Here is a 17,793-nt window from a genome sequence, read left to right as displayed (position 1 = left end):
ACACACACACACACACACACACACACACACACACACACAACATACTGAGGTGATTGTTTGGGAGACACTTAATTCAGAGCCTTTAGGCTCTATTTCAGAATCTAAGGGGAAAGAACTGTCCCATCTGAAAACCCAGATCATCTCAAGCTGACTTCTGAAGCAAGTCACTGCATATCCCCGAATCTTGCTCCTCATTCTCAGGCCAGCCTTTTCATAAAATTTTAGCCTCAGAAGATCGATAGAAATCACCCTGCAAGTGGTTTCCTTTCCTCTGGGGTGTCAGCATTGTAATGAGAATGCCAGGCACTGTGTTTCTTCTATCTTGCTCTTTGTCATCCTAAGATGCAGTACAAAATTGCCAGCACTTCAAAGAAAACAAATGTTTATAATTATGTGAAAATCCTTTTTTTTTTTTTTTTTTCTGGGGGGGGGGGGGGGGGTGAAATCCCTTCAATTAAATGATGGTAATATTATCCCTGGGAAGACATAAACTTAGTCATTTTTAGTCATCTTCAAAATATCTAGGAGTTTTTTTAAAACCAAGTTCATTTTTATTTATTATACACTCTTCTTCCATTTCATGAAAAAATATTGAGTTTGACCCAATTGGTGATAACATTCAGAATTCTGCTCAAAGGATTCTAGAGCTTTAGAACTGGAGAAAAAATGCTGCAGATGCTCACAACACAGAAAATAGGCTGTAGAGAATACAGATCAGGGTTCTGCTGGGTTTTTGTTATTCTCTAATCCTGAGCAATGTTGAGCTTAAAAAGCTGTTTCTTTTAATCCAAGATTTAAGAGTTCAGCCAAATTCCGTAAAATAGATTAATAAGAGTTCTTGCATGCTACCCCATAATAAAACTTATGTGTCTAAGTAAGATAACTCACTAAATTCTTACAGTATTAGAGAAATTATTCAAACTCTAAAATTGCTTCTTATCTCTTATTTCATCTAAATGACAGTATGAGATATGCCAGTTAGCAGGTAAGAGGTAAGAAGAGTACTGTTTAGTGAAATGCCTGCAATTTATACCTCTGTAGCGGGTTTAGGAGAAAGCTTGTATTATTTAGATAATGTCAATTTATTGAAATCTAAAATTTTGCCTCTGTACTATGTACATATGTTATTTGGGCTTTTAACTTGGTTTTTACAGCTTTACCCTTCTGCCTACCACTAAAATGCATAGCTAAAATGTATGAATTCCATAGATTACCATAGAAATAGGCAAATTAATTCAAGTGTCCAAATTATACAGTATTTTTCATGGGTATTATATAAAATCCTGGAAGCTTTTAGTGTTCAGTTCTGCTTGTGTTTGTGTATTTTGTGTTATTTTGAAACTGCCATATATCAAAGTCAGTTTTCTTTTGCAGCATTTTTTGTCCTCAAGAAAATACGGAAGAAGCCCTGTTGTTATTGCTGATTAGCGAATCAATGGTAAGTGGAATGTGTTTTTACATCCTTCTTTCCCCTGGCCCTGTAGTCTCTTTTTTGATACAACCATTCTGCCAGTATGATGACTCTTTTGCTTGAGAGAAAATACTTTCTAGAGGGTATACGTGGATGGGAAAAAAACAGTAGAGGTTTAAAAAGAGGGTTGTTTCTTAATTCCTGGACCAGCTAGCAATGTCCCTTGGTTAGCCTGGAGCTTGGAGCTTCTCTATCTTCTATCTTGAAGCAGGTATCTTAGTTCATTCATTTATCCACCCAGTATTGGCTGAACATTAATGCAATTGTATCTAGGTAAACCACAGCTAAAATGACCACCAGAAGAATCTTAAAAGGAGAAAGAGACCCCCAAAGGGCGACCTTTATAAGCCTCTCAATTTGCCCTGGAGTAGGGGAGAATTTTGGGATAAGTCATTTGTTGGTTCTGTGAACCTCTGGTTTTCACAGCAGGAACTTGATGAAACTCTCATCATCCTGCCCTGGTTGTCTCTTCCAGCTCCCAGCTGTCACCAGACACTGTAAAGTCCCAGGCCGTGAGAACTCACTTCTGTTCCCTGTCACTGCTATTGTGAGGGAGTTTTTGCCAGACCCTCTGATTGCTTTGAAACATTTTCTTAGTATTTGGCCAGGATATTGAATTTTAGGTCTATTTCACCACTCATCACTTATTGAGTTTCTGCCCTGTGTATCTGTCACTAGGCATTGTGGCCCTGGCTTGAAACCTTCAGGATCACGTGTGTTATAATGGCGAATTCCTCAGCAGAATAGTGATGTGTATTGAGGACCTGAGCAGAATGGGTGGGCTCCTGGAATCAAAAGATCTTGAGGACTCACATCCCCTTCCCTCATTTTACACATGAGGAACCCGAGGCCCAGAGCAGGCAGAATGCGTGCATCATGCAGTGGTCTCCTGTTCCTGCTAGGAGACTGTACCGCCCCCTCCCCATAGCTGTCACTGCTTACCCCCAACCCCTGGGGCAGCCCAGGGGAGAAAAGAGAATCATAACTAAAGCAAGAGAAGGCATTTCCCTTCTTGCCCTCCCCACACATACTGTTTAATGGGAGGTATAAGATGGACTCAGGTGAGTATAGACATGGGGTCTGAGCATATTAACATACATGCACAGAGAGAAGGAGGGATCAGAAGAGGCCAGAACTCATGAGAGGGCAGCTCTCTTGCCTTTGATTAAAACTTTGAATGGCCCACCGATGTTAACAAGAGCAAGCCTGCTTGAGTTACCACCTCTTTTGACTTGGAGGCTGTTTGGTGTCATTGGGCTTACCTCCTCTCAAGGAAGCAGGTTGTCTGATAGTCAGCTGGTAACTTAGGATGGTGTCATTTACATTCTCTAGTTGCCTTGGTGCAATCGGAAGCACATAGGGGAGCAGACTGGCACATGGTGGCATTCAAGTGAACAAATCTCCCCAGGCTTTCCCACCGGGGCATCCGTGGAGCCAGCCCACCTTGGCCTCCTGGTCAGCATTCCCTCATCCCAAGCTGGGTCCTTGGCAGGTAGTTCCCTTTGGGCAAACTTGGTTGGTTATGGTGTACACGTTCTGAAAGCATGGTGACTATACATTTTAGATTACCTGGACAATTCTGATTGAAAATATTATGTTCCATTGTCAGATGATATGTTCCAGTCTGCAATTTGGAAAACATGGCCACCTCTCTAAAACGCTTGCACTAAGTGGAGATGTCTGTGGAATGATGTCTCCAACTCTCCTGCTTCTTAATTGAAGTGATAGAAACTAATAATACTCAAACATTGAGATCCCTTTGAGACAGTCAGAGTTGGCTCTGTGGTTTGTAATTTCCAGAAAAATCTCTTCAGGGGATGTTGAAATCCAGTGATGTCATCAGTGGGTATGAAGGACAAGGTTTCTAACCAAAATGATTATGTTCTCCCTATAAATCATTTCAGAAAATGTAGGTAGAAATCTAAATGAAGTTGCTTTTGGAAGCCTTTTTTCCATGTCCTTTGACTTCTTGATTTTTTAGTTTTTAGACAGAAAATGAATGTGTTCAATTTCAAAACCAAAATGAAAATTTGTGGTTTTTGGATATCAGAAAATTGTGTTCTTTGTTGGTTCTGACTTTAATTCAGAAGCATGAATTTGTCCATAGCTTCTCCACCTACAAGGTGTCACTTAGAATTGTGCTATTTTCTAACCACAAAACAAATTAGTTTCCCCTAGGAGAATGGGATTATAAGAACTTGATTTGCAGAACTACCACTGAGGCAATATTCTGGGATATTTATTATTCGTGGGTCTGTTTGAGGTTCTATATTGTACCTTTTTAGTCAAAAGATACTGATACTTTCTCTAAAAATGAAAAGAATGCATTTGGTATAACTTGAAAATCTTCCATAAATAGTATGTTTGTTTTGCTCTCTTCCAGGCATTGGTCTCAATATAGAATATGTATAGCAAATAAATAAAATGAGACCATTTGCAACAGGCCCTGTTTCCTTCAGAGCTGCTTTTTTTTGGGGGCTCAAGAGGGACTCCTAACAAGAAAAACTTAGAATGAAATCTTCAAAAGCAGGCTTGTTTCCGTAAGAGATGACTCACTTTGTAGGAAGTGGCCTGTCTTATATATTCTTATTTGTCTTTGACATTTAAGAGCAAGGAGTTTTAAAGTGAGTAAGTACTGATGGGTGGCTAAAAGTAAATGCCTTGGACTCACACACAAAGAAAATGCATTTTGTCTCATTAGTGAGAGGGAAGGTGTGTGCGTGGCCTTTTTGAATGTCAGGAGGAAGATCAATGTCAGCATGCCGGGACAAGTGACCCTGGAACCTCATGTACCACTTTCACAGGAAAGACTGGGGGCGGGCCTTTCTCTGCTCCCATGGACAGATGGATCTGCAGACTTCTGTTAATTAGCAGAGGAAAAAGGCAGGTGAAATCAAAATCTAACTTTGTTGATTCTGAACTTCCTATTAGGGAAAAAGGGAAAATGAGCTAGCTATTGAGTCTCATACATGTGATATATTTAGAGGAATCTGTAGAGAAATTAAATTTTAGAAGTAATGGAAGCAAGTTGCTGTAAAGAGCATTTGATTTCTGGATAGATGAGATTAATAAGTTTGAATGTGCCTGATGTATTTCTGTGCTAAGCTTAGAAAATTGTTCTCTTGAGTCCTCTGTGTTAATATCTTTTAAAGGAAAAATCTACTTTCTTCTTGTTTCTCTTATATATCTGTGTTGTGCTTCCCTAAACAAGATTGAATTCGTCTTTGTGTTCTGTTCCAGTGAAGATGTCATATAGGGATTTGAATATTGCTTGGTGATAGAGGAAAAGTAAGATAGATCTCTGTAGGACTCATGGAACTTGATGACACAATTGGGTGTTGGGAAATGCAGGGCTGGGAATTTTCTCCCCCTCTTTAATGTAGAGCAGAAGCAGGATTCGTGAGTGAGGCGCAGCAGGGCCTCACTTGATGGATGATTCGGCTGCTCTAGAGCGCAGCTACATCTTCCACGAGGCTGGCTGTGAACCCGAGCCCAGGGAAAACTTTGTATCGGCTGCCAAGGCTTCCTCCAAATGCCTGCTGACAGGTACAGGTGCCCTCTAGGTTCACAATTCTAGGACTTCAGTGTTTGGATCATCCCATATATCATGTTCTGTGGTGCCCAGGGGATTTTGAATAAATAACCCAAGGTGACAGGCCTCTGCTCATTCCTACCCTTGTCTCCATTCCCTTGGCAAATCGGTAGGCGCAGGAGGGCCTAGATGGCCTCCCCACCATGCAGCACTAGGCTCTTTCTCCATCTGCTTCTCTCTTCTGTGTTTTTGCAGGCCAACCGGGATGCTGTGCTGAGCAGGATACCTGAACACAAGAGTGACCGCCTCATCAGTCTACAGAGTGCATCTGTGGTCTATGACTTACTCACCATTGCTCTTGGAAGAAGAGGCCAGTATGAGATGCTGTCAGAGGTACAGCCGCTGAGTCTGGTTGACATCCAGGTGGTGGGTGACAGTTGCATGGTGACCCCAGGGAAGGGTTGTGAGACCTGGACCTGGGCCCCCCTCTGTTAGTGGCAGCCATGTGATCTTGGGCCAGTCACTTAACTTTGGTTTTCTCCCCTGTAGAATGGGCGTTGGGCTAAATGATTAGGTGGTGGAATTGATCTAGTCTTTTACCATGAGGGTTCCATAACCCACTGGGCTGTGAGTTTGTGTGTGAGGGAAGGCAAACATTTCTCAAGCAGTTTCTCTTTCAGTTAATTTCCACCAACTGAATATCTCCCATCTGTGATATTAGTTTCCTCATAGAACAGGTTTGGTTTAAAGTATCAGTGTGACCAGTGAAATTGCCAGTGGCCTGACAATTTCAGGCACAGTGTGTTATGTTAGCTGGCATAGACCATTTCATATAAAGGAGACAGTCTTCTTTCAGAGTCTTTTGCTTGTTCAGAAGGGACCCTCGTGGATTTCAGATCTTGTACAAGGTACTGTCATGTTCTCACTCCCTCAGTGTCTAAGAAATGCTTAGGATGGAGGCTTGACTCTTTCACAGTTTCAGGAGAAGCTGGTTCATCTTGGGCTGTGGTTATGCATTATTAGGTTCCTGCCCAAAATATCAGATTCTACCATGGTAAGTCTAAATAAATAACAAGAAGATCATTTTATCTTTTCTTTAGCAAAATAGAAAAAAAATCCCTATTTTGTTAAAAGGAACTTTTCCATGTTATTTATCTTTCTCTTTCTAAATTTATACCCATTGCAACAGCCTCTGGGCACGAGGACAGGGAATGAAATACAGTAACAGATTGGCTGAAATCAGATAAGTGCCCGACTCACCCTCCAGCCTGCCAGTGCATCGCCACATTAGGCAGGAACCTTGGGGAAACAGATGAGCCTGCGTGGCTTGAATCTTTTTTTAGTCCATGGTTTGGTGACTCTACAGGGCAGTGGTTACTCAGCCTCACAATCCGACCTGACAAAGCAGTGTGTGCAGATGCCCCCACCACACGCAGCTCAGCCCTGGGGCTCGATCCAGGCTTGGGATTGGCCCAGGTTGCTCATCCCTAAATGGATCGAACCTCTGCAGGTACTTTGATTTCCTGGGCCCCCCTTCTCCCCACCACCTAAGTTGCTGTCAGCTGTGTGTCCACCACAAAGTCCGTCACTGGGGACCATGCCACTGAGCTCACACTTGAATTCCTTTAAGGTGAGTTTGTTCCTCCAGACAAAACACATATCACCTCTCTAGGTCCAAGGATGACAGTGGTACGCACACATCTACTTCCATCCCATTGGGTAGCAATGTTGCCTTTCCCCAGCTCGAAATCTCCTAGGTCCGAAACAGGAGTGAGGAGCTTGAGGTGTCTGGCCCTGTTGACTGGCTGGGTGGTCTCTGCCCCTGGCTTCCCATTGTTCCATGAATGCTCTAGGGGGTGGTCATCACCCTCATGGATTCCTCTGCAAGCTGCAGCTCTGGGGCCTGTGCCTGCTCCTGGCACAGAATGCTAGGACCTTGTTTTCACCCAGATGACTTCTGTCTTGATATCATACGTAGCTCCCATCTCATGGTGGTGACCTGCCACCCAGACGACTGGGTATGTGGTCGCGGGAGCCTTTGCGAGTCAGAACTTCACCCCCCTAGTCACATTGCAAATGGTGGTGCGGGCCAAAGGTTGCCTCGGAGAAGCCGGAGTAGGAGCGTGGAAGAAAGGCAAATTTAGTACTGTATATCCCCGGAACCTTTTGAATTTTGTACCATATCTGTGTTTTATCTACTAAAAATCTCAACCAACTGATAAAATATATGAAATAAAGGATGTTTATTTCTTCAGCACATGTGTGTACTGTCACCTCTTCTGTGCCAGAGGCTCTGATTAAGGCCAGGGATACAGCCAGGAGCAAGGTGTGACCCCTACCCACACGCTGCCCCCAGCCTGGAGCTGCCAGGTGTGACAAGCAGCTGTGGCCCATGCGCTGATGGGGGCGGGCCCAGCACAAGCTCTGCATGCCTTATCTAGGGGTTGGATATTTGGCTTCAGCCTTGCCTGTGCCAACCACTCAGGCAATTGGAGCGAGCATTCAACAACTGTGTTATCTCAGATCATCCGACTAAAACGGTAGATGTCGTAGGAGAAAGGTGAAAGCTCACAGCATCTCAAGGCTGCCTGGCCCATGGTTGGATAGCTCAGTTACTGAAGATAGAGGTTAGGTCCACCCTTTGCTGAGTGTGGACCCCCTCTCCCTCTGTCCGAGGCCACATCCTACTCTGGGTGTCCCACCTGTCTTATTGTCTCATTTACTGGGGTTTTTCTGAATCCATTTTTTTCCCCCTCCTTATCTGCCTTTCCATTTTCTCAGGACTTTAAGTTAAAGGATAACTGGGGTTTTTTTTTTTTTAATTGAAGTACAATTCACATAACAAACTTAACCATTTTAAAGTGTAGAATTCAGTGACATTTAGTACGTTTGTACCACTGTGCAACCATCACCTCAAATTCCAAACCTTTTCCTCGCCCTGTAAGAAACCCTATACCCATTAAGCAGCCACTGCCCGTTCCTCACTCCCTCCAAGTCCCTGTCAACTACTCATCTGCTTTTTTTCTCTATGGATACTGATTTGGGGTATTTCATATAAATATAAATAGCCAATATTTGGGCTTTGGTGTCTGGCTTCTTTCACATAGCATAATGTTTTCAAGGTTATCCACACTGTAACATGGATCAATATTTCTTTTTATGGCTGAATAGTATTCCATTGTGCAGATCTACCACAATGTGTTTTTCCATTCATTAGCTGATGGAAATGTGGCTGTTTCCACCTTTTGGCTACTATGAACAGTGTTGCCGTGAGGATAACTGGATTTTAAACTTCCTATATTACCTTTCTCTGAGCTCCATAAATGTTAGCAATTATCGTTATTATCATTTGTCTTAGGGATGTGTTATATTTCCCTGTCTTCATTTCCTCCACTGTCAGCAGGGCACTCTTTCTGAGACACAGGAATAGACATGCCACCCTTCTGTTCACAAATATTCCACAGACCCTCTCTCCTTCTTTTTTCTCTTTTTGTTTTCTTTTCCTTTCCGCCCATAATGAAATTGACTTCATTATTTATCTTTCCGCCATATGCAGTAGTCCTGCATGCTCCTTGGAGAATCAAACAATACATAGAAAATATAGAAAAGGAAAGAAAAGTGCCTTGGAATCCAGCTCTCCTGAGATAGTTAACTACTCATTGACATTTTAGAGGCAAACTTTACATCTGTCTTTATGAATAAATGTGTGCATTATGTAAGTTTTGTTGAATGGGACAGTATCTTACACATTTTACTGTGGATATCCCCTATCTCTCTTCTTTGCTTCATTGGCACCTCACCCATCTCTGCCTCCTCAACCCCAAACTCAGGTCATCAACATAGTGTGTCACAGGCTCTAGAGTTAGAGAGCTTTGGTTTGAGTTCTGGGTCTGCTCTGTACCAGTCATATGAGCCTAGGCATGTCACTAACCTCCTATGCGTCAGTTTATTTTCCTGTTAAATAGGGGTAATAATTGTGTGCATGTATATCTCAGACAGTTGGGAGATGCGTATTCATTAATCCATGTAAAGTACTCAGAACAGAGCCTAGCACTTAGAGCTTATTAAGTGGCAACTGTACGCTGCTGCTCCTGCAGTTACTACCACTGTATACACAGGAGTTACTAGGCACAGGGGGAGCAACAAAAGATACAGAAAGATCTTTTGCCTTCAAGAAATTTCCATTCTAGTTAGGGAGACCACATAGAAACAAACAAAAAGATAATCAAATTAGAGAATACGTAGTAGTGCAAAGCATGTTAATTGGCAGGTGAATGGAATAGGCCAATTGCAGCCAAGTTTATAGGTTGGGAGTGCCAGTAAGAGATCATGAACAGCAGATATATGAATTGGCTTTTCAAGGCCTGATAGGCATTAAGTGGTCTAGGAGGAGAGAGACCCTCTTCATCCTTAAGCTCACGGAGCTGTGAAGGCACTGGACCCGAGGGAACGGGAACCCAGGGCTTGCTCTCATGGAGAAGTGGGAGGAGAGGAGCTTGGAAAGAAAGTGTGGGGCCTGATTGTCAGCACCACAACCTATTGGCAGACTTTACGTGTGCCCCTTGCAGATGCGATCTAGATATATCACCCTGTGGCTCATCCGTGAGCAAGTCCTCTTTGCCTCAGAAACGTTGCTAGATCTTCTTTTACATGGGTGGAAGCTTTTGTGGACAGAAGAGTTCATAAAACCATCAGTCAATTGTGAGAGAGAGAAGAGGTCTTACCTCCTTCTCACCCTGTCCTTGTGCTTTCCTTCCTTCTCTTGTCCCCAACCAGCATTAACACTCACACATCAGGGCACAGCATGTCTTCCTGCTTCTTGGCTCCTCTCCTTGGCTGACCTGGGCCCACGGGCACCACAGAGGGTGGGGGCGCCTCTGCTGCCACTGCCAGCCCATGTTCCTCTCTCCTGTCCTTGGCACCCTTGTGCAGTGGGTGTGTTGCGCAGCATTGTGCAGACCCAGCCTTTTAATAACTGTGTTGCACAGCATTGTGCAGACCCAGCCTTTTAATAACTGTGCTCACAGGGCTAAGCGGGAGCAGAACCTCTCTTTCCCAAGGAAGCCGGCCTTTCTCTTGTGCTTATTCAAGATGGAAGGCCGCTCCCCATCGCAAGAGCGGCTGCCTTTGTGTGCACCTACATCATCGTGCCTTTCTTTCCTTGTGGACTCTTCAGCCAGATACTGGCCAAAGAGCACCGTACAAAGGAGACCCAGACCAAAGGTTTATCATATTCTCATTCTGACAGGTTTAAATAGAAGCACAACGTTTACCGTATCTCCAGTGCTGTGAGTTTTCGTGTTTTTAAAGACTAATTGTGAGCCCTGCTGAAAGGTTTGTGTAGGAAGGAACACTTCTTTTTTTCCTCTTCATTTTAAACAGCAGCACTAGTTGGCATGACAACCTGCGCTATTAAAAGTAAAGCAACAAGCACTGCTTCCTCTGTTTTTCAGAATGAACCCAAGCTGCTAAGGAGGTTTGTTTCTTGAATTTGACTATTAATGGCTCCATTTCGACAGGATATTATGGGGTCCTTTTAGAAGGTTGTGTGTGTCCCCCCTCCATAGGCGAGGCAGCTTTAAAGACAGGAATGGTATTTTTATCTTTCCTGTTGAACTCATATTCATGTGTTTATGGTAAATCTCAACAACACCATAGTTCTGTGGGTAGAACTGTCTGACTAGTGACTGTACCAAAAGGACATTTACACCTCCCTAACCTAAACGCTTATTGAATCAGGGAGCACTGTGAAAAGCATTGCACATCTAACAACGTCTGCTTGCCAGGCCTACCATTTGTTTAAAGTTCAGCGTTGCATGCAGTCCCGCTTGTACTGCAGAAACCCCGCCTTGAGCTAGGTGCCAAGGTCAAGGTTTCTAGAAGGCATCAGTGGGCATGACACAAATGGAGCCGTAGACTTCTGAGAAATCAAGGCAGTGTGTTTGGTTAGTGCTGGGTGGCCCATAACAACTTGCTGAATGCACCAGTGCTTCAAAGCCAGTGTGCACCCTCATCCTGCCCCCTTTTCTTTGGTTTTAGAGGTCCCTAGATGTGCAAGGAGTGTATCTTCCCCAGGCAGGCCCAAAGGTTAAAGGTCATTGAGTGGGAAATGAGCAGCAGAGGAAGGGATGGGCCCGGCTTGGGGCAGAGCACCTGGACAGTTCCCAGCTCTGGTCCAGCTTTGTGAGTCAGCTCAATAGGGACCATCTTCACCATTTTTACACGACACCCTACCCCAAAGAATGTCAGCCTCTGACATGGCCCCTGGGATCTCCATTCTCACCATTATGAAAATGTTCTTTCAAATTAAGCATTGCTTTCTTAACGTGGTCCTCAATGAAAATGCCAACACGCTTGGGAGGAATGGAAGGAGTTTAAACTCTTAGGGTAGCATAGTTCAGAGAAACAAGGTATCTAGGTACATACCTCATGGTTTTGTTTTAGTTCTTTGTTTAAAATTTTTTTAATATGCCATATTAACCTTTTTAAAGTGTAAAATTCAGTTGCATTTAATTACATTCACAATCTTGTGCAACCATCATCACTATTTATTTGCACATTTTTCCATCATCCCAAACAGAAATTCTGTACCCATCAAGCCATAACTTTTCATTCTCTCCTTCCCAATACCCTAGTAACCTCTAATTTAATTTTTGTCTTTATGAATTTGCTTATTTTGGGTACCTCATATAAAAGGAATCAGGCAATACTTGCCCTTTATGTCTGGTTTGCTTCACTTAGCCTAATGTTTTCAAGGTTCAGCCATGTTATAACAATATATCTGATAGCATTGATCAGAACTTCATTCCTTTTCATGGCTAAATAATATTCCATTGTATGTATATGTTACATTTTGTTTATCCCTTCATCTGTCAATAGACACCTGGATTGTGTCCACCTTTTGGCTATTGTGAATAATGCTGCAGTGAATACACTCCTTGGACTTTCCTTCCTTCTCCTGTCCCCAGCCAACATCAACACTTGCACATCAGGGCACAGCATGTTTTCCAAGTTCCCTTTTTCAGTTCTTTTGGATTTACACCTAGGAGTGGAATTGCTTGATCATATGATAATTCTATGTTTAACTTTTTGAGGAACTGCCAGACTGTTTTTCACAGTGACTGTACCATTTTACGTTCCTACCAGCAATATACAGGGTTCTAATTTCTCCACTTCTTCACCAGCACTTGTTATTTTAAAATTATTATTAATGTAGACATTCTGGTAGGTGTGATGTGATATCACATTTTGGGATTGATTTTCTTTTCCCTAATAACTAATGATGTTTAGCATCTTTTTATGGGTTTATTGGCCATTTGTATATCTTCTTTGGTAAAACTACTATTCAAGTCTTTTGCCCATTTTAAAGTCTAAATAATAAACTCTGGTCAGCTATATTTTTAGAGATACCACACCTGCTTTTTTTTTTTCTGTAGAGATTGTAGAAACCAGCTTGGACTGGTCTCAAACTCTTGGCCTCAAGTGACCCTCCTGTCTTGGCCTCCTAAAGTGCTAAGATTACAGGCATGAGCTACCATGCCCAGCTTCACTTTCTTGAAATGTCTTTTGATGTGCAAGAGTTTTACGTCTTGATTAAGTCCAGTGTATCTATTTTTTGTTTTGTTGCTTATGCTCTTGGTGTCATAACTAAGAATCCATTGCCAAATCCAAACTCATGAAGGTTTACTCCTTTGTTTTCCTCTGAGGATTTTACAGTTTTGCTCTTATATTTGAGCTGTTTGTCCATTTATAGTTTTTTTTTTTTTTTTGTATATGGTGTGAGGTAGGAGTCCAGTTCCATTCTTTGGCATGCGGAAATTCAGTTGTCCTAGCACCATTTGTTGAAAAAACTATTCTTTGCCCTATTCAATGGCCTTGGCACCCTTATCAAATATCAATTGGCCATAAATGTGTGAATTTTTTCCTGGAATCTTAATTCTGTCTTTGGTCTGTATGTGTATTTTTATGTAATACCATACTGTTTTGATTTCTGCAGCTTAGTAGTAAGCTTTGAAATCAGGAAGTATGGAGTCCTTTAACTTTGTTCTTTTTCCAGTTTGTTTTGGCTATTCCAGATCCCTTACAATTCCATATGAATTTGAGGATTGGCTTTTCCATTACTGAAAAAAAAAAAAAAAAAAAAAAAAGTTGAAATTTTGATAGGGATGCATTGAATTTATAGGTCACTTTGGATGACATTACCGTCTCAACAATGCCTCATAGTTTAACATCAGACCTGTGTTATAATCTCAGTTCTGCTACTTTACATGCTGAATATAAACTTGAACAGATTCCATTACCTCTCTGAACCTGTCCCCTTATATGGAAAACGTAGATGATAATAAGATCTACCTTGGAATGTTACTGTGAGGATTAAGGAGATAATGTATGTTACTGTAAAAAGTACATGTTACTATTATTATTGGTGGTATTAATAATCTGCTTTCTAATTTAAAAATCTCCTTTGTATGAAATAGTAACTCTGGCAGATGATCCTTGACCCTTATATAGGGAAGTACCCACTGTATAGTAAAAAAATTCAGCCCTGGAGTCAAATTCTGTGTTCAAATTCTGGCTCTGCCCTTTCCTAGCTGTGAGACTTTGAGAAAGATACTGGCCCCTCTGAGCTCCTGCATCAGAGACTGTTAGGAAGCTCAGTAAGATAATGACTATAATGTAGCCAGCACAGCAATTGATGGGTAATATACATCATTCGATTCCTCTGTGGTTATTAGAAAGGATTGATCTAAAATGAGTCTCCTTGTAATTTCTACCTATTCTGTCTTTTTGGAGCAATAGGGCAAGTCCAGCCCCACCTCACTGACAGTCTGCCAATTTTTCTTCTTTTTTTTTTGGTTGGTCTTATTATCTATTTTGAGCAGGTAATGTATGCACAAGGGAAGTATTACAACAGAGCCAAGGGGAACATGAAGAGGAAGTTACTTGTGTATACTTCTAAAGACTGACTATAAATCCATAGGCCACTATGCATATGTGCGTGTCCCCATTCAGTGCAAAAGTAGCATGCCACAGGACATAAAATCTGTGTTTTATCCAGCCGGTGATCTATCCTGAAGATTGTACCAGATCCATGTGTCTAGATCTGCCTCTTTCTTCATAGGGTGGGAGAATGTTCCATAGTAAAGATGCCCTGGTAATGCATGACTCCTTCTCCCCTTAGAGTTCACCAAATTTTGAAGACAATTGTCATATTGTCTTTTTTCCTTCAACCTAAAGTGCCCCCAATTGGTTTCTTTAGAACAAGGGTCAGCAAATTAAAGGGCCAGATGCTAAATATTCTAGGCTTCAAAGGCTAAGAGACAAAATCAAGAATAGCATGTAGGTATAGCAAGAGAGAAAACAAATTTCCACAAAGTTTTAATCAATGAAACTCAAAATATAATGAGTACAATGTTTGTAACATAGATTCATGAATGAGAAGAATGGGGTTGTTTGTGGGGGTAGGGGATAACATCTTGCTTAATTTGGGTTTAAAGTTAATAACCCCTCTCACCAAACTGATGGTGAACGTTTAGCTGTAAGTACAATTCTTAACTTTTGGACTCTAAAAACAAGCAGTAGGTCACATTGGGCCCTCAGGCCATAGCTCAGTGACCCTGCTTCAGTCCTTTCTGCTCTGTCATCGTCTCCAGTCTTGGTAATTCCAGTACTCCTCCCTGCCTCCATGTTTGCTGCGGCCCTCCTTAAAGGATCTCTAAAAGAATGGATCCCAATTCTCTGTCCAGCCTTCATTCGAGCATTTACTGTGCTGCTATTTTGTGCATGGTGTGTCCCAGGCTGCTGCACTTTCAACTCCTTACTTCCTCCCTTAGTCCTGGCATGGGCTAAGCGGCAGCCATGGTTGAAGGGTTAAAACCTGGTGCCCCAAGCCAGGGAAGAGAGACTGTAAAGGCCAAAGGTGAGAGGCAATTGAGGAGACAGGAGGAATGGAATGCCCATTTTGTGAATTCAGGGCATTTTGCAAGGAACAGCTACACTGGCAGAGCAGCGGATGGAGTAGTATTTGAGTAGGACCGTGGAGACCCCTTACTCAATGTGCAAGCTTGGTCTACTTGATTTGTAGAGAGGAGAGCATGCCAGAAAACTGCATCCAGCATTCAAATTCTATAATAAAGTCTGTGACCTTTGAAAACAACCCACTCTACTCCTCTCACCGTGGCCAGAGGCAATGATATCCTTCAAGTGTTTGCCAAAGCAATAAAACTCTGAGACTTCCCTGTTTGGAGCAGTATTGATGTTTTAAAGCAAAAAGAGAAATGGGAAGGGGTGGGGCATGGATACATTTGCTTTATTTCCAATATAAGGAGAGAAAACTTGAGCAAGTTTTGATGTCTATGTTTTCTCCAAATTTGGGGCGAGGAGGGGGACTTTCATTTGTAGCTGAGAGTCCCATAAGTATGCCTTTTAGAAGCTTTTCCTGGACCCAGGCTCCTGTAGATAGACCTCTCAAACTCCATTTTAATTTGTGCTTTCATTTTTAGTTAATTTAGGAGTGCCGGCGCAGTGGCTCACACCTGTAATCCAAGCACTTTGGGAGGCCAAGGCGGGCATATCACCTGAGGTCAGGAGGTTGAGACCAGCCCAGTCAACATAGTGAAACCATGTCTCTACAAAAAATGCAAAATTAGCCAGGTATGGTGGTGCACGCCTGCAATCCCAGCTACTTGGGAGGCTGAGGCAGGAGAATCACTTGAACCCAGGAAGTAGAGGTTGCAGTGAGCCGAGGTCATGCCATTGCACTCCAGCCTAGGCAACAAGAGCAAAACTCTGTCTAACAACAATAAAAAGTTTAGGAGTCGAGGATCATGAGACCTTGGCTCTTACACTAGGTGTGCCACTGTGTGCAGCCCTGGGGAGGTCCTGTCTCCTCTCTGGGTCTTAGTTTCCACATCCATAAAGTAAGAATGGGATCAGATAATCTCAAAGGCCTCAAATTTCTCTGTGATTCTGTCAGTCTGTGGATCTAAGATGATGGCCCAAAATGTTTGAATAGCTTGCAGAGTTTTTTTATTGCTAAAAGTTAAGGAAGTGAAATATTTTGTATATATCATGTTTAAAAACAATCGGTTACACAACTGCAAGGAATTTGATTAACTGACTCGTGAAGTATACACAATGTGGAAGAGAAAGTCTCCCTGATGAACTGAAGGATCTATGTCATAAGAACTTTTAGGATATGGCTGACCTGTCTATGAGGTAAATAATGATGGCAGTTCACTATGCTATTTGTTGTCTTTTAATAGTGATGAATTTTGGACGTAGACTTCAGGCTAAATTTGAGGGGTGTCTGATTATTTTATTTCTGCCCACTCCCCAATGGGATTTGGATGCAGAATCTTACCCTTGAATTCCAAAAATAGACTTTGGCTTTGCTGTGCTTGTGGTACTGTACAGCTGTCGCTACTGCACACCCTGTTTGTGTAATTGGGCTTTATGTACTAGGGAGGTAATTGCTAAATCCCTTTCTGATGCCAGAAAAGCTTCTCATTCCTGGAGCCCCTCAAAGATGGCTGATTTATGAAAAGCCGGAAAAAGAGACTGGAAAGGCATAAGCTCTTGTTACCAAAAGGAACCATTTTTGCAAGTGACATTTTGACTCACACTTAAATGATTAGGATGCCATTTAGAGTCTAATTATTGTTCTACCAAATATTTGTGGTATTAAATGAATGTTATCTGGGATTAGAGAGGTGGCAGTCATGTGATTACAGCAAATGGGGCTATCTTTCCTGGTAGAAATAATACCACTGCTAAATCCATCTTCTTTTCTTATGAGGGAGGTGATTTGGAGATGTCACCTGCTGTTTTGCGTGGGTGACTCAGGGATCTACAGCTCTGGACCGGCCCCACTTCCCTTCCTAGGCCCACCCTGCCATCCCTCTGCTGGACTCCAGAAGTGGAAAAAGGGCCAGAATCTAGCTTGTGCCACTCAAAGACTCCTATTCACACTGCCTTTGCCGTCCACTGGTATGCCCACCCTCATTCCCAGGGGTTCTCATTATCCCCTTCATCCGCCCTTCAGAACCCTGAAGATCTCCTCATGCTTTGTTTCATAAAAGCCAGCCCATTGATAGCCTTCAATGTGGGCCAGACACTCTTTTGAGCATTTCACATGTATTTCTGCATTTAACCCCGATTACAACCCCATGGCTGGGAGGGGGGAGCTTGAATTGAGATAGGCAGCCTGGCCCCAGAACCAGTGCTTTCACCATGTGACTGCTCTTTTTGTCCTCACACCCTGTGTGCTGGGCTTGGGTGATTAAAGCACTCTCTTATATGTCCCCCATGCATAGAACACCTGCCATCTTCTGAAAAGTCCATTTTCATCAATGCATCTTTTTCACTGGAACCATTATTAAAATGTGACTGCAGCTGGGTATGGTGGCTCAAGCCTGTAATCCCAGCACTTTGGGAGGCTGAGGTAGGCGGCTAACCTGAGGTCAGGAGTTCAAGACCAGCCTGGCCAACATGGTGAAACCCCGTCTCTACTAAAAATACAAAAAATTAGCCAGGCGTGGTGGCAGGCACTTGTAATCTCAGCTACTCGGGAGGCTGAGGCAGGAGAATCACTTGAACCCAGGAGGCGGAGGTTGCACTGAGCTGAGATTCTGCCACTACACTCCAGTCTGGGTGACAGAGCAAGACCCTGTCTCAGAATAAATAAATAAGCAAATAAATAAATATTTAAAAAATAAAAAATGTGAATGCTTTTATTTTATGTTCTCCATCTCCCCACAACATTAAAACTGCAATTTTTTATTCTGTCACA

The 17,793-nt window shown here is 42.6% G+C and overlaps 1 protein-coding gene across 9 annotated transcripts in view; it reads left to right on the top strand.

Annotated features, from left to right (window-relative positions):
* Positions 1-17,793, top strand: part of TTC7B (tetratricopeptide repeat domain 7B) — a 258,957-nt gene that overhangs the window by 108,702 nt on the left and 132,462 nt on the right. For all 9 annotated transcript variants that reach the window (XM_017882311.1, XM_017882310.1, XM_017882309.1 and 6 more), the window contains 2 exons: positions 1,375-1,438; positions 5,259-5,396. In XM_017882311.1, the coding sequence (XP_017737800.1) occupies positions 1,375-1,438; positions 5,259-5,396 (202 nt within the window). The remainder of the gene's footprint in view (positions 1-1,374; positions 1,439-5,258; positions 5,397-17,793) is intronic.

Source organism: Rhinopithecus bieti, unplaced genomic scaffold, assembly GCF_001698545.2.
Source record: "Rhinopithecus bieti isolate Rb0 unplaced genomic scaffold, ASM169854v2 scaffold_12086, whole genome shotgun sequence".
NCBI lineage: Eukaryota > Metazoa > Chordata > Mammalia > Primates > Cercopithecidae > Rhinopithecus > Rhinopithecus bieti.
This window is presented reverse-complemented; position numbering and strand designations above follow the sequence as displayed.